Genomic DNA, 26,557 nt, shown 5'->3' on the forward strand with positions numbered 1-26,557 from the left:
GTTTCAAAGAGCTAGCAGCTGTCACTTGTCAGCATCTATCCCCACAGTCTGAGTAGCGGTCTTGAAGGATCGTTCCATGCTCATCTCCATTTCAACACATCTCTGACTCAAGAACTTATCTAAAGGTAAGAGTGATTGTCTGCTGTGACAGCAATAATAGTGGGACTTCCTGAAATGGTGTCATGTGAAGTCTTGTGTTTGGTATCAATGAAATGAAAGATGCCTTAGTTCCTAACAGCTTCCCCACTCTCCCCACTGTCAGAGCTTGCCACTTCCGGTACAGCTGTGTCTCCTTCCAAAGCGCCATCGTTATCTTCTCGCTGGGAAACACACTGCCCTGTATAGAATTTATTCTTGCTACCAAGAATTTTTCTTGCTGTTCTGGTTCTAGTGATGATTTTTCCATGCGTATTGAGAAGCCCAGCTGTAATAAAGATGTTGAAAATCCAAGATAATTCCAAGTAAAATCCAAGGTTTATTGAACTGCAGCACAGTACATCCACTCTCCAAGTTACCAGTCCTTTTTCTTCACCCCAATCCATTTCAGACCATAACAATTCTAAATGGAATCCATAACACAATGTGCATGAGCAGCTATGAAGAGACATTCTATTTAAAAAGGAAATATGTACAACATTGGAATTTGTATTAAAAGGGAAATATCTGTAAACAGGAATACTACACATTTTCCCCCTAAAGAAAATTATGTGACTACATAAACATTAAAAAAACAAATCCTTACACATAAAAGAAACTACTGGTTATAATAGAAAATTTAAGACCCACATTTGGATACTCTTCTAACATTCCATCTTTTGCCATCTTGTGTGACAACGCTATTGTGATAAACTTTCACAACCTTCATAGGTTTGCCAAACTTTGTCTCACCTTTGGTAATATAACCAGGTTTACGAATCCTAACCACATCACCTACCATAAAAGCAGGTTGTTTGACTTTCATCCTAGTATCATAATCACTTTTGTATTTGCACTGTTTGAGTTCCACTTTCTCAGCTACATCCTTGACATTCACATCAACCATGCGATAACCAGCACTTTTCTTAAACCACCAAGGACATAGGTTAGATACAGGATCTCTACCCTTTAGAAGGCGGAAAGGAGAAACTTCTGTAGTGGCATGAGGCGTTATACGGTACAGCCATAACTTTTCTCTCAATTTCTCCTTCCACATTCCCCCAAACTTCCGAGCCCATAGGATATCTTGTTTGAGAACCCTGTTATATCTCTCCACTAGCCCATTTCCTTGTGGTTCATACAGAGCAGTGGTGCAATGCTTTATACCATAAGTACTCAAAAACTCCAACATCTCTGAAGATTTGAACTGTACCCCATTATCTGATACAATGCTTTCTGGGAATCCTTCTCTTGAAAATATCTCTCTCAAAAATAAAATAACACTTTCAGTGTTAGGATGAGGTACCAGTTTGACCTCAGGCCATTTGGAGTGATAATCCACAGCAACTATAGCGAATCTACACTCCTGTGGTAAAAAATTGAATGGGCCAGCAATATCGATCCCTAATTTCTGCCATGGATGATCTGGCCACTTCACAGGAGTCAAAGGTGCAGGATCACATTTGCACGTCTTATCACTTTCAATGCACTCAGGACACTCTCTAACAAATGTATCTACAAACCTATCCACTCCTGGCCACCAGAAATTTGACCTAATTAATCTTTTCATGGACGACATGCCCATGTGACATTCATGACTCATTTGCAAAATAAAATCTCTTACCGCAAAAGGTGGAATACATTTTCCAGCTCTGAATAGTAGATTTCCCTCTATGGCTAACTCATCAGCAACATTGTAAAATGGTATAACTTCAGCTGGAATTAATTCCTTAGAAGGCCAACCCACACTCACATAATCTCTCACTTTGCACAAAACATCATCCTCACTCATGCTTTTCATCCATAAATCTTCTGAAATGATACTGAATTTCTCAGACAATAATTCTGAAATGCTAGTTACGACTTCAGTATCTTCATCATCACTGACACTGGGATATGGTAATCTTGACAAACAATCTGCAGTCACATTGAGTTTCCCAGGCACATATTCTATGTCAAAACTATATTCTTGTAATCGTGACATCAATCTAGCAATATGAGCAGTCGCACTTAAACCTCCACCGGGTGAAAGAATACCCACCAAAGGCTTATGATCAGTACGTATCAAAAATCTTGCACCCCAAATATAATTCCGGAAATGTTCAACAGCCCAGACACATCCTAATAATTCCTTTTCGATTACAGCATATCGTTTTTCAGTGTTATTTAGAGATCTAGACGCGAATGCAACATTCCAGTCCTCCTTACCCGAACGTTGCGAAAGCACGCAACCCAGGCCATAAAGGCTAGCATCCACTGTCAAAACACAAAGTTTGTTCAAACAAAACGGTCTAAGTGTAGGAGCTGACACCATGTCAAGTTTAATACTGTCAAAAGCGTTTTGTTGTTTAGTTCCCCACAAAAATTCAACATCCTTCCTGGTTAGTTCTCTTAACGGCTCCACTTTAGTTGCGAAACCAACTATAAACTTACTGTAATATTCACAGAGTCCTAAAAATGATAACAATTTATCTTTGCAATCGGGTGCAGGAGCTTTCAGGATTGCATCAACTAACGATTTCTTAGGAGCAACACCATTCCCAGAAATAGTATGCCCTAAATATTCTATCTTCTTTTGAAATAACTTGCACTTTTTACTCTTAATGGTAAGACCAAACTTACTTAACATTTTACACACATTACTCAGGTGTTCCATATGTACTTCATCACTCTTAGAAAATACTAAAATGTCATCCTGAAAACACTTCACATAGTCACTCATGTCTTTAAAAATATGATACATCGATCTCTGAAAAACTGAGGCTCCCGATGCCAAACCAAATGGCATCCGTTTGAATTGATATAATCCCTGAGGTGTAATAAATGCTGTGAGATGAGATGACGTGATTCCTCTGCTAACACTACCTGATGATACGCAGATCTCAAATCTAAGGTAGAAAAAACTACAGCCTCACCAATCATGCTCACTACTTCATTGATATTCGGCAGAGGATGACAATCTACTACTATATTAGCATTAAGTGCTCTCAAATCAATGCAAAGTCTCAGAGATTTATCAGGTTTGTGTGCCAAAACTACTGGCGAAACCCATTCTGACGATTCTATCTCCTCTATGACATCATTTTTTAACATATCTTTTAGAGTATCACTTAACTCTTCTCTAATATTGAGTGGTACAGGTCTAAGCTTTTGTACAACTGGTTCAGCTCGTTGTTTGAGCTTGATGACATGAGTGAACCCGCTTAGCTTACCTAACTTGTCTGAAAAAACTCCAGGAAACTCACACGAAAGTAACTTCCAAACATTACTCTCTTCTACAAACATAACTCTTTTATTTAACTCATCTCTATCCTTTAACACCATGACTGGATCTTTGCTGCGTGGATTCAAAGTAATGTTAAGTTTGAATTGATCGCGCCAACCCAGAACATTCACTCCCTTTACTACTACATATAATTTGATGTACGCAGATTGATCCTTAAAATATATGGTGGAAGCAATATAACCAATGAAATCAATGCATGAACCATTGAAACCTTTTGCCATTACATCAGGAGGGCACAAATCACTCTTAGCAATCTTAGATTCATACATTTCATGAAAGTATTCTTCCGTTATGATGGTCCAAGGAGACCCAGAATCAGCCATTAGCTCTAGTTCAACACCCATAAATTTAACCACACACTTAGGAGAGTCCAACACATCCTCTTCAAGCAACCCTAAACTCACTAATGATACAATCATTCCTCTTTCTTTAAGGGATTCATTAGACACGACATGCTCACATCTTGACAAATTTGATCCCAAATCAGTGTCATCTCTCACACAAGAGACTTCCCCTTTTTTAAAATAATTACTTTTGTCCCCAATTTTCTTTTTGTCTTCCCTACAGGACTTGGAAAAATGACCAACTCTACCACATTTGTTGCACTCTTTTCCCAAGGCAGGACAAAACTTGAAGGAAGCTACATGATTGTAACTCCCACATCTAAAACATACAATGCGGTTACGTGATATATTCCTATAGTTTTGAAAACCTTTTGTAACATTGTTCATAGCACATACTTCTTCACTTTGTTTATCATTCTTGCTACCCCTAGTGTTCGTTTCTTCAATAGTTTTCATCCATTTGCTAGATTGTTCAAAAGCCTTGGCAGTGGAAATGCTTTCTAATAAAGTGGGATTACCTAATATCCACAATTGTTCCTGTGTTTTCTTACATTTAACATTGACAATTATCTGATCTCTGATCATTTCGTCTGTCATTGCACCAAAATTACATGAAACCACCAAAGCTCTCAAACCCGTTAAAAAATCATCAAAAGATTCATTTTCTTTCTGTGCCCTCGTATAAAACTTGTAACGATTCAGAGCAATACTGGTTGTGGGTTTGAAACGTGTTTCTACACGAAGCATTGCTTCATCAAATACACCAGAGTCACCAGGAACAGGTGGTAAATTTCTAAAAATAGCTTGCCCTTCGGATCCTAAACAATGAAGAAAAATATTCTTTTTCCTTTCATTTACCATCCTTTCCCCATCAATAGCCTTTAAATAAGTTAAAAACTCCTCCTTCCATCTGTTCCAGGGGATGGGAGGATCACCCTTACATTGTAAAAATTTCGACGGAGGGTCAAACTGCATGGTGAAAATGATAATAGTACAAATTAAATAGTGAACAAAATGAAGCAATATATTATTACCGTTGAAAGAAAATAAAATGCAAAGTAAATAAACACAAATTCAATCCTTGAGTACACCAGCTGTGTACATCAGCGCTGTAATGTCCTACACAGCAGTTGTAGATTATAGTGCAAAAGTCTAGCACTAGCTCGAAATTTCCAGCAATAATGCACGCGATGTGAAAATGTTGTCAAACAGATAGTTGTGAAGTTCGTCGTGCGGCGTGGCTTATTTGATCAATATATTCCAAAATGTGAAACAGTACCTTTATTTCACGAGCACACCCGAGTCACTACTTGGAAACCATGGTAACTGCACGCTCCAACACGGCGCATGGAGATTTGTTGCACGGGAAGACTCAGTCCTTCGCGTGTTGCCCGTTGAAACCACATTCAAAGGTAAACATTTGCTTATTTCGTTTAAAATTGTGAAACTTTCGCGCAAACACCCATAAATTTCGTAGTTTACGGTAAATACAGCGTCCTCAACCGTGCAGTCTCCAAGATGAAAAGCGTTACCAATAGAATATTGTACACCAGTGAGAGCAGGTGTAAATAGTATTCCAAGTAAAATAAAGTTTTAAATCCTTCAGTCCTTAAGTAGGATAGTCGATAGCAACGTCTTCTATGTAGGAATGAACCAAGCTCCAATCTTCAAAAGTTTATAAAATCCAACTAGGTTAAGATCAGGTAAAAATCCAAAATCCTTTCAAAATCAGGTGTACCACACCTGTGCTGCTGTAGTAGTAGGTACTAGACACCATTGTCGCCAATTTTGTAATAAAGATGTTGAAAATCCAAGATAATTCCAAGTAAAATCCAAGGTTTATTGAACTGCAGCACAGTACATCCATTCTCCAAGTTACCAGTCCTTTTTCTTCACCCCAATCCATTTCAGACCATAACAATTCTAAATGGAATCCATAACACAATGTGCATGAGCAGCTATGAAGAGACATTCTATTTAAAAGGGAAATATGTACAACATTGGAATTTGTATTAAAAGGGAAATATCTGTAAACAAGAATGCTACACAAGCTGAACAATCATTGTGATCCCCCGTTGTATGAGCTCTTTGCATCTTTGTATGAATTTGCCCTTATGAGCCAGTTGCCCAGGTAGGTGTATTCCCGGGCTCCGTAGGTGTGCCGTACCTGTTGCTAGGCACTTTGTAAATACTCTTGGTGCTGATTTTATCCCAAAAGCCAGCACTTTGACCTGGTTGCGTTCATTGTCGAACACATATCTGAGGAATGTTTTGCGGTCTGCGTTCAATGGAATGTGTAAATAAGCGTCCTTCAATCTTTTGTGGCCACATAATCCCCCACTTGTAGCTCGGGTTCTACCTCCTGTAGGGTAGTCATCTTGGATTTTTGAGTTCTTATGAACTTGTTTAAAAACCTGAGATCTAGACATATGTGGAGTAGTTTCCTCTGCTTCTCTCCAGGCTCGGCACCAACTCTATTGACTCCTTTGACAGCAAGTCCTCTACCTCTTTGAGTAGACGGATTGTTTCCTCCCTTGAATGAACCCTTTTACTTGGTCTCTTTTCTTGAGGTGTCCTGTTTAATTCTATGCAATCTCCAGATTGTATTAATTTTAAGACCCACTTGCCTGCGGTGATATTCTTCCACTCTTGGAGGAAAGTTCTTATTCTGCCCCCTACCGGTGAAGTTCTCTTGTTTGTACATTTGTTGTTTCACTCTTTGACATTTGATGAGTGCTTTGTGTCACCCCTGAGGAGTCACTTACTTGCGTGACTGTCGACTTGCAGGTGTTCGTCCGCAGAAGGACTGTCTTCCTTGTTGCTACTGCCACCTTTGTGTCTGCTGTTGCTGACCCGTTTTGACTCGTTCCCTGAAATGACTGTTGATATATCTAATGCAGAGGTCTTCAAAAATTTTTAGGTTGAGCCCCCCCAGCTGAATTTATTTAGATGTCGGGCCCCCCCACCACTTGACAAAAAATTCTGGAACCTGGTATTCTACATAATCGACGGTCATCTGCATTTCCCAGTCCATATCTGGCTAATAATGTTAAACACAGTAAGAGTGTTAAGAAAACTGCAGGTTTCGAGTTGGTGTGGTGAAATGACAGAGGCTTACTACACAGTCCAAAACTACATTTTTCAAGATAAAATGTGTGCAAATTGTTACGGGTTCTCCACTTAATTCTTGCAAAGCCTCCTCAAAGAAACTTCTGTGGTCAATAAGATGAGTACCATTCAAAGACTGAATGTCTGACAAAATATCGACATTCACAATATCGACGTACAAAAATATCGGAGCAAAAATATCGAAATCAAAAATATCGGCTTCCTATACTTAACTAGATATATACACAAATATCGATTTTTTAATATCGATATACAAAAACATCGTTTACTTTTATATCGACTACAGTAACATCGGAAAACAAAAATATCGCTATCTACAAAAAATAATGACATTAACTATAATATCGACATCAAAAATATCGTGCACTTCAATATCGGATTATCAGCTATATCGACTTTTTATATGCATCTGTTTGCATAATTAATTAACGTTTTATATGTTTTCACATCTAAATAAACACACAATACTTAAATTAATACTATAGACACACTATTAATTTGTCAAAAATATCCTATTGGTATAATTATATCACCTACACATATAAAAATATTCTATACTACTTTGTATAATGTTATAATTTATTTGGATTTTTCACTTCTATTACAAAGTAATCACAACTGAAATTCAAATATACTAACTAACCAATCACAAACCTAATTTTTTAAATTAACCAATAGCAAAGTAATTACTACTGACACTCCCCTATATAAACAATTAAAATCTAAACACAAACTACTTGCCAAAAGTCACTGAAGGAGATTCATCTCTATCCGAATTGCTGCACAACAACTAGAAGAACCAGACTATCAACCTACTATCACATCTTCTAAGTAAGTAAATAAAATAGAAACTGCATTATTTGCTACTACTACCCCTTTACCCAAAAACCCAAAACTGACCCTGAACCCTAAAAATACCCCTTTACCCAAAAACTGAAAACTGACCCTGAACCCTAAAAATACCCCTTTACCCAAAAACCCAAAACTGACCCTGAACCCTAAAAATACCCCTTTACCCAAAAACTGAAAACTGACCCTGAACCCAAAAAATACCCCTTTACCCAAAAACTGAAAACTGACCCTGAACCCAAAAAATACCCCTTTACCCAAAAGCTGAAAACTGACCCTGAACCCAAAAAATACCCCTTTACCCAAAAACTGAAAACTGACCCTGAACCCTAAAAATACCCCTTTACCCAAAAACTGAAAACTGACCCTGAACCCAAAAAATACCCCTTTACCCAAAAACAGAAAACTGACCCTAAACCCAAAAAATACCCCTTTACCCAAAAACTGAAAACTGACCCTGAACCCAAGAAATACCACTTTACCCAAAAACTGAAGACTGACCCTGAACCCAAAAACTACACCTTTACCCAAAAACTGTAAACTGACCCTGAACCCAAGAAATACCCCTTTACCAAAAAACTGAAAACTGACCCTGAACTCTAACAATACTCCTTTACCAAAAAATAATTATTATTATGTAATTACAAATTAATTATTAATTATCAATAACAATAAAGTAAATATATTAGCACATTAGCTGTAAATAAATAAATTTAATTATTAATATAATTTTTTCCAAATTAATTTACAATAAGTAAAAAATATATATTAAACTAAATGAAGCTAATTAATATAATTAACTAATTAATATTAATTAATTACCAATTAATTATTATTTAAAAATATGTAAAAAAAATATTTAATTAATTAACTATTTAATAATAATTAATTAACAATTAATTATTATTTAAAATTATGTACAAAATTATATTAATTAATTAAGTAATTAATATTAAGTAATTACCAATTATTTATTATTATTTAATTACCAATTATTTATTATTTAAAATTATGTCCAAAATTATATTAATTAATTAACTAATTAATATTAATTAATTAACAATTAATTATTATTATTTAATTACCAATTATTTATTATTTAAAATTATGTCCAAAATTATATTAATTAATTAACTAATTAATAATAATTAATTACCAATTAATTATTTTGTACAATTATGTACTAGATTTTATTAATTAATTAACTAATTAATATTCATTAATTACCAATTAATTATTATATAAAATAATTTACAAAATTATATTAATTAATTAATTAACTAATTAATAATAATTATTTACAAATTAATTATTAATAAAACAATTTTACAAATATATATTAATTTATTAAATATTTTTAAATTACTTCCCACCCTTATCCCCTATAAACCCAACAACCCGCTCCTAAAACTAGATATGTTTTTTAAAAATATTTTTATATTAAATATATTGTAATTTTTTCATATAGACCTTTTTATCAAATTTTTATGTACAATTATTATATTTTTTCCTATACTATTTATTTTTTCCATTACTAGACGATTTTTTGTATTGTCGATATTTTGTCATACGATATTATTTTTTTCGATATTTATACTTACTTACCTATTACGATATTTTTGTATCCGATATTTTTGCTTCCCAATATTTTTTACCTTCGATATTTTAACTTCGATATTTTGTCTTTCCGATATTTTATTTTCGATATTTTGTCTGTGTACCTCAAAGACTATGCTCTCCACTGAGAAGCACTGTCCAATGGCATTAAAAAAAACAATTTCAAATCTGGCCATCCTAAGCAGCACTGCCCCATTCTCACCTCCCAGAAAAAACTCCCCATTCCTGCACTGCCCATCCTATCACAGCTTCTCTTTCCATGAAAAAAAGCGGTTGACACCCTCTGCCAGGCATTGAGGTAAGCAGTTTATTTGATACACAGGTTGTAGCAGGTGTCTTCCCTGGCAGAGACGTTTTAAGACATAGGCAACGTGGGCTCTGGCCCAGGGCCCCAGCCTTTAAGGGGGACCCCTGATAGAGCCAGCTCTGTTCTGGAGAGAGTCTTACCCTGACTATCTTGAATCATTCTTAAACAGATTGTTTTAAATAGCATTTTCCTTTAATTTATTTTTACTATGGTGATGTGTGAGAGTCTACTAAAGACATTTTGCAGACAAATGTGTTTAAGTTTCATGCAACACACATGAAAAAAGTTTATTTTAGAACAAAACCGCACTGCACACACAAGAAATGGGAGGGTGTCACAGAGATTATTTGCAGTAATATTAGTGCGCTGCCGCTGTGCTACAATATTGAATACACACGTCACTATCCCTGAATATGAAATGTCAACACATTTAGAATTTGGACCAGTGTGCCAGTGCACGGTCAGTGACCAGACCGAAGAGGGCATGAAAGAGCTGAAACTGGATCATAAATTCAAAGCTGTTCTGAATATGGCCCCCCCCCAAATCCTTAAGATGTCCCTGTTCCCTGGACCTGGGAATGAGGCAGGTGTTTTCTTTGGGACAATGGTAGTGGTCAGGATTTCTGGGATCGGGTGAACGAAATAACCTGCAGAAAATCCTGGCACATTTTAAAAGCCCTTCTGGAAGGAGAATGACATTTATTTTCACAAAAGATTCTAATTTCAACTTTTTCTCAATCCATCTGCAGAAAAGTGCAAATAAGCATATACTGGGGAAAATGGGTTTCTCATACTTATGCTTTTTCTACCTAAGCGCGCTATGGTGAGCCCAGGCGGTCCATATGTTACTGTAAGTGACAAAAAGACCACTGTTAAACACTTTGTAAAACAATAAATACATAAATAACATACTCACGTTCTTGTTTTCACTTATTCTCGTTCACTTGCACTCTTGCACTCTTTTCCTCTTTCTCTCTCCCTCACACACACTCTCATCTTCTCTCATTCCCTTTCCCTCTATTTTGTTGCCCAATGTTACGCTTCTTCTTTCCCATTTCGCTTTCTATCTCTTCCTTTCTCTTTTCACTCCCTTCTATTCCACACTCACTTCCTATCTCCCTCTTCCTCCTACTCCCACCCTTTTTTTCATACCTCCTAACCTCTCTTTCTCTGCCCGCCTTCTTTTTCTCACCTTTCAGTATATACCTCTCCTCACTTCTAAAGCCTCGTTCATCCCCTTCCATGTTTTCTCGTCCTCCATTCTGCCTCTCCCTCTTCCACTCTCCTTCCTCCTCTGCTTCTCCCTCTTCCTCTCATTCTCCTTCCTACACTTTCTTTCACTCTATGCCCCGCTCTAATCCCAGATCCTTTTATGAGTTTCATCTCCTGCCTCCTCCAGCTTGTCTTTAACTGTCCCAATTCCCTCTGGATGCCTGCAGAGCCTGGGTGTAAATGCCAGGCCGGGTATGATGCCCCTGCCCTCCCGTTCTCCGGACAGATCTGGATGCTTAATTGTACCCTTGTTAATCTCTACGGGAAAGGGCGCGGTTTCTACAAGGAGCCCGAAATCTCTCTAAATGTTTTCATTTTACTGGTTACGCTGTTAGACAAGTATTGCAAGGATTCTGGAGAAGGGGACGCTATTTCCGTGGTGCCTTCACTGAGTCTTCATTATTTTTTATGCTGCCAGCAGCCAGTGAATAATTTCGCAGATATTTACAATACGTGCAATAAGCAAAACTGGTGTATTAAAAAATGATTACCCGAGCCAAGAACAGGCGCGCAACGCCCATTGGACTTGAAGGGCTTCTCTCCCCCCCCCCCCCCCCCCACCCCCTCCTGCGTCTCTGGGTGGCAGCCCAAGATGCCCAGCCCAAGATGAAACAGCTTCAACTTCGCAGACACACAGCCGCACCCGAGTACTCCACAGGTCTTTTAAAGACCTTTTGCATGTTAATCAGGCGTCTTCACCCCTTCTTAGGGCCCCTGCAGCTCCACTCTGCCTCTCCGCCTGGCAAACAATGAAAGGTGAAATACATTTTATGGTGGAGAGCGCACCCCCCCTGAGATGGCGTCGCGCCCCCCCAGGGGGGCGCGCCCCACAGTTTGAATAACTCTGATCTAATGGGATGATCCTGAATGGAAGGAGCCCCTTGCTGTCAGCCTTCGTGAGGGTACTGCCCCCTCCGCATGTTACCTCTGAACTGTAGGGCCCCCATGTACCTTGCGCTTTCATTGTCATTTTTTCAACTAATTCAGGGTTTTGTCCATCACTATCCTGAATAGTTGTACAACATTGAATGGTGCATTTGGTATGTTAGCTTGTACCTCGGGTTTAAAACCTGAAATTCTTAGCCATGCAAGGCGTCGTTCCATAATTACTTCCATCATTTGTCGTCCTAGAGTTTCTGCTGCATCCAGTGAAGAGTTTAAGCAGGTACTGGCGATGTTCCTGCCATCCTCCATCTGGTGTGCTGCCCTCTTTTGGCACAGTTCTAGGAAACGCTTCATTAGTTTTCCTATTTCTACCCGATGTTGGTAGGCGTGACGATTTAGCGATGCATTTGAGTTTGCAATCCACCACTGATTTGCAGCACTCCCTTCTATCTTTCACCCCTTATGGTGCATCCTTTAGCTGTCCTTATCTGAAGGTGGCCCTGTGGTGCTTGGGACGTTGGCTCTCTTCCTGGCAGTTGATGCTATTATCGGATCTCCTGCTGCCTTCATGTGAATTGTGTCTTTTAAAGAATGTCTACACTTCTTCTCTGCCCTTTGAGTGACTGCCGTTCATGTTGCTGGTTCCATGAAAACCTCTTTTCCATGACCCAGGGCACTGGGGAGCATTGGTAAAAACTGATTTCTTGATTGTGTAGGCAGAAGAGTTTATAATAGGAAACATGATTTTTGCCTCTCCTCTTCGAACTCTACCGCATACCTCTCCGCTGCCTTCTGTATCATTCCAATATCATTAGGTGTTGTTGGTCTTGAAGAGTAAGTGTTTATCCCTTCTTCTGGTGAGTCTGTTTCCAGGTCTTGCCATTGTGAGTCTCTGCAGCCTCATAACCCAGGTAAATTTACCCCTCCTCCTCCTCCTCCTCGAAGAAGAGCTCTTCATCTTGTTCCTCCTGAGGTTCTGGTGTTAAAGGCAGCTCTGTTTCCTCAAGGCCTTCATCCCCTTGCTTGTTCGAAGACTCACATGGTATTTGAAATTGCTGCAGACTTTTTACAAAGTCTTTCTTTTTTTGTAAAGTGCTGCCCATTTAGGCTTCGAGTCATCTTCTCTTTTTCTCGATCTTGGCCACTAGTTGGTAGTGGAGATGTTCGTGTGTACGATGTGACTATGAATTCTTCTAAGACAGTGTTCGTCAATCCATGTCTTTCGATTTTTGACCTCTCCTGTTTGGACATTGAAGTAAATTTTCCTCGCCCGTCCTTCGAAATATTGAATTTTTGGGGGGTCTTTACTGCTGCGGAGTCCTTTTCGAAGGATCCAAGGGTACTTTTCCCTTTTGACAAGCTTGCGATCACTGAGGGCTTGAATGCCAAAGCCGTCTTTGAGGTTTTAGAGTCTGATTTACTTGACTAGGTTGAAGTTTTTAAGGATGCAGAGTCTCTTACCTCTGATCTCGAAGTTCTCTTAACTTCTGGGTCGCATTCCACTATTTGGAGGTCGGCCTCCTCATACCCTTCTGGCCCTTTGGCGACATTCTCTTCTTCATCGCAGGAGAAGCCCATAAACCATAGAGATGGAGTGTGATTTGGCCCTGCATTGTATGGTGGGCTGTTCTCTGTCACTGTCTTACCCTCAAAGTCTTAGAGGTGAACACTGCACAGGCGTTGCAATCTTCACTTCGATGATCTATTGGCAGGCAGAGGTTGCAGACAGTGTGTTTATCCTTTTTCACAAAATTTTGGTGGCAGTGTTTGCAAAATTGGAATTGTGTTTTCTCCATTACCAAGTACAGAGAGACCCATGTCCTGCTCCTAGAACTTCGTTCAGTATCTTCAATTGATGACTTTCTTACTCCGGTGAACTCATGTTGATATTTTCTTGATTTTCGAAATCAGATTGTTGGCGATCTTCCTGTATGCTTCCAGACCCCATGGTGGAAAAAAAAGAATCTGACGATGGCGACCAAAGGTGGGAGATTCTGGAGGAAGCACAACGACGGCACAGGGGACACCACATGGAGGTATGTCGGCACCCACCAAAACCAAAACACAAAAAAAGTAGAAAGACAAAAGGTTTGTAAAAGATTTGGGTTCCAAACACTGGATGGTGCAATAATGCACTGCATGTGAATCCAGAAAAGATTCATGCTGCAAAACTATGTACCAAGCAGATGTGGAAATAATTTGTCTTGTTAATTTGGTATAAACACCTTAGTCTCCCTGCTTCAAATCCAGTTTTTAACTGAAAACTAATTGTATTGAGTCAGTCCTACGTAAAGGTAAGCAAAGCATGAACTTTTATACAAACTAGTCATGAGTTACCAGTTCAACATGGTTTCAGAGTACTTGTGAGACAACGCTGAGCAAGACATACATTTAGATGCTAACTGTTAGTGAGTTACCAAGGCCAACAAACACTTGGGAGAGAAAACTATGCAAATGCCTGAGAATAGTAAATGAAGGAAATTCTACAGGTTACCATTAAGCCACAACTCATGCAATGAAAACTTCACACAAGACTTTCCCTGATCCTGGTCATGAATCACCAACCGTGCCCACACTGTTTAAGATGCACATTTGAAGCACATCATCAGTAGAACGGTGCTGCGGAGGAGAGAGTTCGAGAGCTAAGACGGCCAGAATGTCCATTAAAATGTTCTTTCTTACCCTGCAAGTTTTGTTCTCTCCTTAACTGGTTGGAATTTGATTCCAAAACCTAAAAACACCCTGGAGAGCAGAAGACAGCATGTGCCCAACAAACCTACTGGGAAATAAATGGGCCAGAACTCCTAGCACAAAACTGTGTTCTCTTTGGGTGAAGTGTCCAGTGAGTAATGCTTCCATAAATCATGTACAAAAGGGGGTGGTGATGGACAGAGCATCTGAACCAATCAAACACTCAAACCCAGTCAAAAAATCTGGGTTTAATCCATCACCGTTCTTTAGCCCACTCTGCGACCCCAGTTCAGACATGACCATATGCAAATCAGTCTGACCCTGTGCCTCATGGGAACAGTCCAGCCCGAACTGCCAAGCCATGCCTTCCCTGGACCGGAAACAAGCTTCCTAGGACCGGTTTCTGGCATTCCAGCCGTCTTCAGCCAGGCTTGCTTGAATCCAGCGGCAAAGTGAAAAACTAAAAGTGCCCTTTACTGGTGTCATATTGAAGGTCTTGCCTCAGTCAGAGGCGGCTCAAACTAGGCTAGACTGAACTGGCAGAGGGAAGGCCCTGGTCTGCAGGCCTCTCGCACAGGCCGGCTCAATTAGTGACAGTTGCTCTGAACATAGCAGCTCATGGAAAAGGACAATTCGTTCGCAGCAGAATGAGTGTCCCGAAGCACATTGTGCGTGGGGGCCCGATTCATGGGGGTCTTTGAGCCTCCACGGCCCTCTCAATCGAACACATGGGTATTCACTGTACCCCACTACCCTCTGCTGGGGAATGGGAGGGGGAGAGGGTGTGTAGAAAATTGGCAGCGATCAGTGTTAGCATTTAGCTGAAGCCATCTTGTTTTCTTCAGCCATTTTGTCTGCCATGTCTCACCATGTGCTCTTTCCTTCTTCATTGTCGTTTACCCTTGTGCTCTGCTTAGAGGACTAGCTATACGTAGACTCTGCCACTCTGCACATGCGTAGAGGAATCTGTAACTGTTAATACACATGCTTTAGTCTGTAACTGTCAGGTTGATTTTACCGGAGTCAGCAACTGCTAGCTCCTCCCTTACTGTTGACTGTACATTTCTGTATGACCATGTGTGTATGTAACTCTCCTATGTGTGTTTGTACCGCCTTCTTTTGAGCTCCTGTGTGGGTATAAAAGACCCATGGTTCTTCTATTCCTTGTGCTACGTAATACACTACCGAAGGGTGCTGTGTGAATGTAGTTCCACCTCATGAGGTTTAATAAACATTTCTTTTATCCTTACAGTTTCCGTGACAACTTCTATTTACTTGTCTGAGGACTTGCGTGCAGAGAAGGGCGAACCCCTAGCACTGGTAGGCCTGGCTGAAGCCCACCTCTACAGCTGGTCTCTGTGAAGTTGAGTTCAAAAGCTCAAAGAAGCACATTCAAATGAGGTAGGTTCCACAGCCCAATATGCGGGGGCGGGGGAACTAAATGTAGCCGCTGTGCTTCCCACAGATCGCTGTAAGCTGCCATATTAATATTCTGAGCAGAGTTCTGAATGTCTAGTGTCCCTAGGAAGGTTGTGAAGGGATCTCTCGGTGCACAGATGGCGACGCCTGGAGTGAGGATAGGAAAGGAAACTGGCTGCATTGGGAAGGATGGTTGTCAGGCCTAGAGGCGATCAAGGGAGTGTGGAGTTATCTGCGTATGTCGGAACCCAGGGACCCAGGGAGCAAATTCCGTCTTACCTTTGAATGATGTCCTTGGACAGTGATCCGCCGAACCGGCACGATGATAATAGCCCAGAGATGGACCGAAGAACTCACACACAACATATCTTTCTTCAAAAAAGTCCATGCCGGAACTCCTGACCAGCCGATATCGGACAGTATGGATGCAAGGCTAAATCAACAGTCCATTAAAAAAAAATAGATGGAGGCCAGGGGATGATCCCCATGGAAGATCCAGACAGATCTGACAGAGTCATCCCATCGCTGCTCGGAACTCCAGACAGAGGACTGCCAGGATACCCAGGGAGATCTCCAGAGGGCTGGGGATCACAGGAAGTTGCCCCATCCCGTTCACCCTCACTGGGAGAACATTCCAGATAAGGCTTGAGGAGCAATCCGGCTCCCTCCTCCCACCTAGCAGGGTTCATGGTGTGTTGAACCAAGGACTCGCAGTGGATGGTGACTGGTAACGGATCTATATGTTTGATGTTTTGTTTATTGTTTAATAAAGGTTGGAAGGAATGTAATGTCCTTCGGGGTGGTAGCGTTGGTGCGTGTCGTCACGCACTAGGTATAAACAAAGAGGCGTGGCCCGGCTCCAGCAGTCAGGACCACGCAGTTAACTAATGAACAGTGTCCGGCTATTATTTTGGCCGCCACGCTAATTATTCACGAGTGCGCGGAGCCCTTCACAGCTGGAAGGTAACAGCAGCTGGCTCTGCCCCCAGCAAGGAATTGAAACTGAAAGCATTTCAACAGGGGACATGTTTGATTTATTAATATCAACTAACCAGTCAAGATGTCGAGGACAAGCTAAACCAATAAAATGCAGAGCGGTAAGACGTCATAGTTGCTGAAAGGCAGGTACAAGGTGTTGGCGCATTGACGGGTTTCAAAGAGCTAGCAGCTGTCACTTGTCAGCATCTATCCCCACAGTCTGAGTAGCGGTCTTGAAGGATCGTTCCATGCTCATCTCCATTTCAACACATCTCTGACTCAAGAACTTATCTAAAGGTAAGAGTGATTGTCTGCTGTGACAGCAATAATAGTGGGACTTCCTGAAATGGTGTCATGTGAAGTCTTGTGTTTGGTATCAATGAAATGAAAGATGCCTTAGTTCCTAACAGCTTCCCCACTCTCCCCACTGTCAGAGCTTGCCACTTCCGGTACAGCTGTGTCTCCTTCCAAAGCGCCATCGTTATCTTCTCGCTGGGAAACACACTGCCCTGTATAGAATTTATTCTTGCTACCAAGAATTTTTCTTGCTGTTCTGGTTCTAGTGATGATTTTTCCATGCGTATTGAGAAGCCCAGCTGTAATAAAGATGTTGAAAATCCAAGATAATTCCAAGTAAAATCCAAGGTTTATTGAACTGCAGCACAGTACATCCACTCTCCAAGTTACCAGTCCTTTTTCTTCACCCCAATCCATTTCAGACCATAACAATTCTAAATGGAATCCATAACACAATGTGCATGAGCAGCTATGAAGAGACATTCTATTTAAAAAGGAAATATGTACAACATTGGAATTTGTATTAAAAGGGAAATATCTGTAAACAGGAATACTACACATTTTCCCCCTAAAGAAAATTATGTGACTACATAAACATTAAAAAAACAAATCCTTACACATAAAAGAAACTACTGGTTATAATAGAAAATTTAAGACCCACATTTGGATACTCTTCTAACATTCCATCTTTTGCCATCTTGTGTGACAACGCTATTGTGATAAACTTTCACAACCTTCATAGGTTTGCCAAACTTTGTCTCACCTTTGGTAATATAACCAGGTTTACGAATCCTAACCACATCACCTACCATAAAAGCAGGTTGTTTGACTTTCATCCTAGTATCATAATCACTTTTGTATTTGCACTGTTTGAGTTCCACTTTCTCAGCTACATCCTTGACATTCACATCAACCATGCGATAACCAGCACTTTTCTTAAACCACCAAGGACATAGGTTAGATACAGGATCTCTACCCTTTAGAAGGCGGAAAGGAGAAACTTCTGTAGTGGCATGAGGCGTTATACGGTACAGCCATAACTTTTCTCTCAATTTCTCCTTCCACATTCCCCCAAACTTCCGAGCCCATAGGATATCTTGTTTGAGAACCCTGTTATATCTCTCCACTAGCCCATTTCCTTGTGGTTCATACAGAGCAGTGGTGCAATGCTTTATACCATAAGTACTCAAAAACTCCAACATCTCTGAAGATTTGAACTGTACCCCATTATCTGATACAATGCTTTCTGGGAATCCTTCTCTTGAAAATATCTCTCTCAAAAATAAAATAACACTTTCAGTGTTAGGATGAGGTACCAGTTTGACCTCAGGCCATTTGGAGTGATAATCCACAGCAACTATAGCGAATCTACACTCCTGTGGTAAAAAATGGAATGGGCCAGCAATATCGATCCCTAATTTCTGCCATGGATGATCTGGCCACTTCACAGGAGTCAAAGGTGCAGGATCACATTTGCACGTCTTATCACTTTCAATGCACTCAGGACACTCTCTAACAAATGTATCTACAAACCTATCCACTCCTGGCCACCAGAAATTTGACCTAATTAATCTTTTCATGGACGACATGCCCATGTGACATTCATGACTCATTTGCAAAATAAAATCTCTTACCGCAAAAGGTGGAATACATTTTCCAGCTCTGAATAGTAGATTTCCCTCTATGGCTAACTCATCAGCAACATTGTAAAATGGTATAACTTCAGCTGGAATTAATTCCTTAGAAGGCCAACCCACACTCACATAATCTCTCACTTTGCACAAAACATCATCCTCACTCATGCTTTTCATCCATAAATCTTCTGAAATGATACTGAATTTCTCAGACAATAATTCTGAAATGCTAGTTACGACTTCAGTATCTTCATCATCACTGACACTGGGATATGGTAATCTTGACAAACAATCTGCAGTCACATTGAGTTTCCCAGGCACATATTCTATGTCAAAACTATATTCTTGTAATCGTGACATCAATCTAGCAATATGAGCAGTCGCACTTAAACCTCCACCGGGTGAAAGAATACCCACCAAAGGCTTATGATCAGTACGTATCAAAAATCTTGCACCCCAAATATAATTCCGGAAATGTTCAACAGCCCAGACACATCCTAATAATTCCTTTTCGATTACAGCATATCGTTTTTCAGTGTTATTTAGAGATCTAGACGCGAATGCAACATTCCAGTCCTCCTTACCCGAACGTTGCGAAAGCACGCAACCCAGGCCATAAAGGCTAGCATCCACTGTCAAAACACAAAGTTTGTTCAAACAAAACGGTCTAAGTGTAGGAGCTGACACCATGTCAAGTTTAATACTGTCAAAAGCGTTTTGTTGTTTAGTTCCCCACAAAAATTCAACATCCTTCCTGGTTAGTTCTCTTAACGGCTCCACTTTAGTTGCGAAACCAACTATAAACTTACTGTAATATTCACAGAGTCCTAAAAATGATAACAATTTATCTTTGCAATCGGGTGCAGGAGCTTTCAGGATTGCATCAACTAACGATTTCTTAGGAGCAACACCATTCCCAGAAATAGTATGCCCTAAATATTCTATCTTCTTTTGAAATAACTTGCACTTTTTACTCTTAATGGTAAGACCAAACTTACTTAACATTTTACACACATTACTCAGGTGTTCCATATGTACTTCATCACTCTTAGAAAATACTAAAATGTCATCCTGAAAACACTTCACATAGTCACTCATGTCTTTAAAAATATGATACATCGATCTCTGAAAAACTGAGGCTCCCGATGCCAAACCAAATGGCATCCGTTTGAATTGATATAATCCCTGAGGTGTAATAAATGCTGTGAGATGAGATGACGTGATTCCTCTGCTAACACTACCTGATGATACGCAGATCTCAAATCTAAGGTAGAAAAAACTACAGCCTCACCAATCATGCTCACTACTTCATTGATATTCGGCAGAGGATGACAATCTACTACTATATTAGCATTAAGTGCTCTCAAATCAATGCAAAGTCTCAGAGATTTATCAGGTTTGTGTGCCAAAACTACTGGCGAAACCCATTCTGACGATTCTATCTCCTCTATGACATCATTTTTTAACATATCTTTTAGAGTATCACTTAACTCTTCTCTAATATTGAGTGGTACAGGTCTAAGCTTTTGTACAACTGGTTCAGCTCGTTGTTTGAGCTTGATGACATGAGTGAACCCGCTTAGCTTACCTAACTTGTCTGAAAAAACTCCAGGAAACTCACACGAAAGTAACTTCCAAACATTACTCTCTTCTACAAACATAACTCTTTTATTTAACTCATCTCTATCCTTTAACACCATGACTGGATCTTTGCTGCGTGGATTCAAAGTAATGTTAAGTTTGAATTGATCGCGCCAACCCAGAACATTCACTCCCTTTACTACTACATATAATTTGATGTACGCAGATTGATCCTTAAAATATATGGTGGAAGCAATATAACCAATGAAATCAATGCATGAACCATTGAAACCTTTTGCCATTACATCAGGAGGGCACAAATCACTCTTAGCAATCTTAGATTCATACATTTCATGAAAGTATTCTTCCGTTATGATGGTCCAAGGAGACCCAGAATCAGCCATTAGCTCTAGTTCAACACCCATAAATTTAACCACACACTTAGGAGAGTCCAACACATCCTCTTCAAGCAACCCTAAACTCACTAATGATACAATCATTCCTCTTTCTTTAAGGGATTCATTAGACACGACATGCTCACATCTTGACAAATTTGATCCCAAATCAGTGTCATCTCTCACACAAGAGACTTCCCCTTTTTTAAAATAATTACTTTTGTCCCCAATTTTCTTTTTGTCTTCCCTACAGGACTTGGAAAAATGACCAACTCTACCACATTTGTTGCACTCTTTTCCCAAGGCAGGACAAAACTTGAAGGAAGCTACATGATTGTAACTCCCACATCTAAAACATACAATGCGGTTACGTGATATATTCCTATAGTTTTGAAAACCTTTTGTAACATTGTTCATAGCACATACTTCTTCACTTTGTTTATCATTCTTGCTACCCCTAGTGTTCGTTTCTTCAATAGTTTTCATCCATTTGCTAGATTGTTCAAAAGCCTTGGCAGTGGAAATGCTTTCTAATAAAGTGGGATTACCTAATATCCACAATTGTTCCTGTGTTTTCTTACATTTAACATTGACAATTATCTGATCTCTGATCATTTCGTCTGTCATTGCACCAAAATTACATGAAACCACCAAAGCTCTCAAACCCGTTAAAAAATCATCAAAAGATTCATTTTCTTTCTGTGCCCTCGTATAAAACTTGTAACGATTCAGAGCAATACTGGTTGTGGGTTTGAAACGTGTTTCTACACGAAGCATTGCTTCATCAAATACACCAGAGTCACCAGGAACAGGTGGTAAATTTCTAAAAATAGCTTGCCCTTCGGATCCTAAACAATGAAGAAAAATATTCTTTTTCCTTTCATTTACCATCCTTTCCCCATCAATAGCCTTTAAATAAGTTAAAAACTCCTCCTTCCATCTGTTCCAGGGGATGGGAGGATCACCCTTACATTGTAAAAATTTCGACGGAGGGTCAAACTGCATGGTGAAAATGATAATAGTACAAATTAAATAGTGAACAAAATGAAGCAATATATTATTACCGTTGAAAGAAAATAAAATGCAAAGTAAATAAACACAAATTCAATCCTTGAGTACACCAGCTGTGTACATCAGCGCTGTAATGTCCTACACAGCAGTTGTAGATTATAGTGCAAAAGTCTAGCACTAGCTCGAAATTTCCAGCAATAATGCACGCGATGTGAAAATGTTGTCAAACAGATAGTTGTGAAGTTCGTCGTGCGGCGTGGCTTATTTGATCAATATATTCCAAAATGTGAAACAGTACCTTTATTTCACGAGCACACCCGAGTCACTACTTGGAAACCATGGTAACTGCACGCTCCAACACGGCGCATGGAGATTTGTTGCACGGGAAGACTCAGTCCTTCGCGTGTTGCCCGTTGAAACCACATTCAAAGGTAAACATTTGCTTATTTCGTTTAAAATTGTGAAACTTTCGCGCAAACACCCATAAATTTCGTAGTTTACGGTAAATACAGCGTCCTCAACCGTGCAGTCTCCAAGATGAAAAGCGTTACCAATAGAATATTGTACACCAGTGAGAGCAGGTGTAAATAGTATTCCAAGTAAAATAAAGTTTTAAATCCTTCAGTCCTTAAGTAGGATAGTCGATAGCAACGTCTTCTATGTAGGAATGAACCAAGCTCCAATCTTCAAAAGTTTATAAAATCCAACTAGGTTAAGATCAGGTAAAAATCCAAAATCCTTTCAAAATCAGGTGTACCACACCTGTGCTGCTGTAGTAGTAGGTACTAGACACCATTGTCGCCAATTTTGTAATAAAGATGTTGAAAATCCAAGATAATTCCAAGTAAAATCCAAGGTTTATTGAACTGCAGCACAGTACATCCATTCTCCAAGTTACCAGTCCTTTTTCTTCACCCCAATCCATTTCAGACCATAACAATTCTAAATGGAATCCATAACACAATGTGCATGAGCAGCTATGAAGAGACATTCTATTTAAAAGGGAAATATGTACAACATTGGAATTTGTATTAAAAGGGAAATATCTGTAAACAAGAATGCTACACAAGCTGAACAATCATTGTGATCCCCCGTTGTATGAGCTCTTTGCATCTTTGTATGAATTTGCCCTTATGAGCCAGTTGCCCAGGTAGGTGTATTCCCGGGCTCCGTAGGTGTGCCGTACCTGTTGCTAGGCACTTTGTAAATACTCTTGGTGCTGATTTTATCCCAAAAGCCAGCACTTTGACCTGGTTGCGTTCATTGTCGAACACATATCTGAGGAATGTTTTGCGGTCTGCGTTCAATGGAATGTGTAAATAAGCGTCCTTCAATCTTTTGTGGCCACATAATCCCCCACTTGTAGCTCGGGTTCTACCTCCTGTAGGGTAGTCATCTTGGATTTTTGAGTTCTTATGAACTTGTTTAAAAACCTGAGATCTAGACATATGTGGAGTAGTTTCCTCTGCTTCTCTCCAGGCTCGGCACCAACTCTATTGACTCCTTTGACAGCAAGTCCTCTACCTCTTTGAGTAGACGGATTGTTTCCTCCCTTGAATGAACCCTTTTACTTGGTCTCTTTTCTTGAGGTGTCCTGTTTAATTCTATGCAATCTCCAGATTGTATTAATTTTAAGACCCACTTGCCTGCGGTGATATTCTTCCACTCTTGGAGGAAAGTTCTTATTCTGCCCCCTACCGGTGAAGTTCTCTTGTTTGTACATTTGTTGTTTCACTCTTTGACATTTGATGAGTGCTTTGTGTCACCCCTGAGGAGTCACTTACTTGCGTGACTGTCGACTTGCAGGTGTTCGTCCGCAGAAGGACTGTCTTCCTTGTTGCTACTGCCACCTTTGTGTCTGCTGTTGCTGACCCGTTTTGACTCGTTCCCTGAAATGACTGTTGATATATCTAATGCAGAGGTCTTCAAAAATTTTTAGGTTGAGCCCCCCCAGCTGAATTTATTTAGATGTCGGGCCCCCCCACCACTTGACAAAAAATTCTGGAACCTGGTATTCTACATAATCGACGGTCATCTGCATTTCCCAGTCCATATCTGGCTAATAATGTTAAACACAGTAAGAGTGTTAAGAAAACTGCAGGTTTCGAGTTGGTGTGGTGAAATGACAGAGGCTTACTACACAGTCCAAAACTACATTTTTCAAGATAAAATGTGTGCAAATTGTTACGGGTTCTCCACTTAATTCTTGCAAAGCCTCCTCAAAGAAACTTCTGTGGTCAATAAGATGAGTACCATTCAAAGACTGAATGTCTGACAAAATATCGACATTCACAATATCGACGTACAAAAATATCGGAGCAAAAATATCGAAATCAAAAATATCGGCTTCCTATACTTAACTAGATATATACACAAATATCGATTTTTTAATATCGATATACAAAAACATCGTTTACTTTTATATCGACTACAGTAACATCGGAAAACAAAAATATCGCTATCTACAAAAAATAATGACATTAACTATAATATCGACATCAAAAATATCGTGCACTTCAATATCGGATTATCAGCTATATCGACTTTTTATATGCATCTGTTTGCATAATTAATTAACGTTTTATATGTTTTCACATCTAAATAAACACACAATACTTAAATTAATACTATAGACACACTATTAATTTGTCAAAAATATCCTATTGGTATAATTATATCACCTACACATATAAAAATATTCTATACTACTTTGTATAATGTTATAATTTATTTGGATTTTTCACTTCTATTACAAAGTAATCACAACTGAAATTCAAATATACTAACTAACCAATCACAAACCTAATTTTTTAAATTAACCAATAGCAAAGTAATTACTACTGACACTCCCCTATATAAACAATTAAAATCTAAACACAAACTACTTGCCAAAAGTCACTGAAGGAGATTCATCTCTATCCGAATTGCTGCACAACAACTAGAAGAACCAGACTATCAACCTACTATCACATCTTCTAAGTAAGTAAATAAAATAGAAACTGCATTATTTGCTACTACTACCCCTTTACCCAAAAACCCAAAACTGACCCTGAACCCTAAAAATACCCCTTTACCCAAAAACTGAAAACTGACCCTGAACCCTAAAAATACCCCTTTACCCAAAAACCCAAAACTGACCCTGAACCCTAAAAATACCCCTTTACCCAAAAACTGAAAACTGACCCTGAACCAAAAAAATACCCCTTTACCCAAAAACTGAAAACTGACCCTGAACCCAAAAAATACCCCTTTACCCAAAAGCTGAAAACTGACCCTGAACCCAAAAAATACCCCTTTACCCAAAAACTGAAAACTGACCCTGAACCCTAAAAATACCCCTTTACCCAAAAACTGAAAACTGACCCTGAACCCAAAAAATACCCCTTTACCCAAAAACAGAAAACTGACCCTAAACCCAAAAAATACCCCTTTACCCAAAAACTGAAAACTGACCCTGAACCCAAGAAATACCACTTTACCCAAAAACTGAAGACTGACCCTGAACCCAAAAACTACACCTTTACCCAAAAACTGTAAACTGACCCTGAACCCAAGAAATACCCCTTTACCAAAAAACTGAAAACTGACCCTGAACTCTAACAATACTCCTTTACCAAAAAATAATTATTATTATGTAATTACAAATTAATTATTAATTATCAATAACAATAAAGTAAATATATTAGCACATTAGCTGTAAATAAATAAATTTAATTATTAATATAATTTTTTCCAAATTAATTTACAATAAGTAAAAAATATATATTAAACTAAATGAAGCTAATTAATATAATTAACTAATTAATATTAATTAATTACCAATTAATTATTATTTAAAAATATGTAAAAAAAATATTTAATTAATTAACTATTTAATAATAATTAATTAACAATTAATTATTATTTAAAATTATGTACAAAATTATATTAATTAATTAAGTAATTAATATTAAGTAATTAGCAATTATTTATTATTATTTAATTACCAATTATTTATTATTTAAAATTATGTCCAAAATTATATTAATTAATTAACTAATTAATATTAATTAATTACCAATTAATTATTATTATTTAATTACCAATTATTTATTTAAAATTATGTCCAAAATTATATTAATTAATTAACTAATTAATAATAATTAATTACCAATTAATTATTTTGTACAATTATGTACTAGATTTTATTAATTAATTAACTAATTAATATTCATTAATTACCAATTAATTATTATATAAAATAATTTACAAAATTATATTAATTAATTAATTAACTAATTAATAATAATTATTTACAAATTAATTATTAATAAAACAATTTTACAAATATATATTAATTTATTAAATATTTTTAAATTACTTCCCACCCTTATCCCCTATAAACCCAACAACCCGCTCCTAAAACTAGATATGTTTTTTAAAAATATTTTTATATTAAATATATTGTAATTTTTTCATATAGACCTTTTTATCAAATTTTTATGTACAATTATTATATTTTTTCCTATACTATTTATTTTTTCCATTACTAGACGATTTTTTGTATTGTCGATATTTTGTCATACGATATTATTTTTTTCGATATTTATACTTACTTACCTATTACGATATTTTTGTATCCGATATTTTTGCTTCCCAATATTTTTTACCTTCGATATTTTAACTTCGATATTTTGTCTTTCCGATATTTTATTTTCGATATTTTGTCTGTGTACCTCAAAGACTAT

At 38.4% G+C, this 26,557-nt stretch overlaps 1 protein-coding gene across 1 annotated transcript in view; it reads right to left on the reverse strand.

Moving 5' to 3' along the window:
• Positions 1 to 224: 224 nt before the first annotated feature.
• The window catches only part of LOC144758218 (uncharacterized), a 174,300-nt gene continuing 147,967 nt past the window's right edge, over positions 225 to 26,557 (reverse strand). The window contains exon 6 of the mRNA XM_078646417.1: positions 225 to 424. Within this exon, the coding sequence (XP_078502543.1) occupies positions 225 to 424 (200 nt within the window). The remainder of the gene's footprint in view (positions 425 to 26,557) is intronic.

This window comes from Lissotriton helveticus, chromosome 1_1 (assembly GCF_964261635.1).
Source record: "Lissotriton helveticus chromosome 1_1, aLisHel1.1, whole genome shotgun sequence".
In the NCBI taxonomy this organism is placed as follows: domain Eukaryota; kingdom Metazoa; phylum Chordata; class Amphibia; order Caudata; family Salamandridae; genus Lissotriton; species Lissotriton helveticus.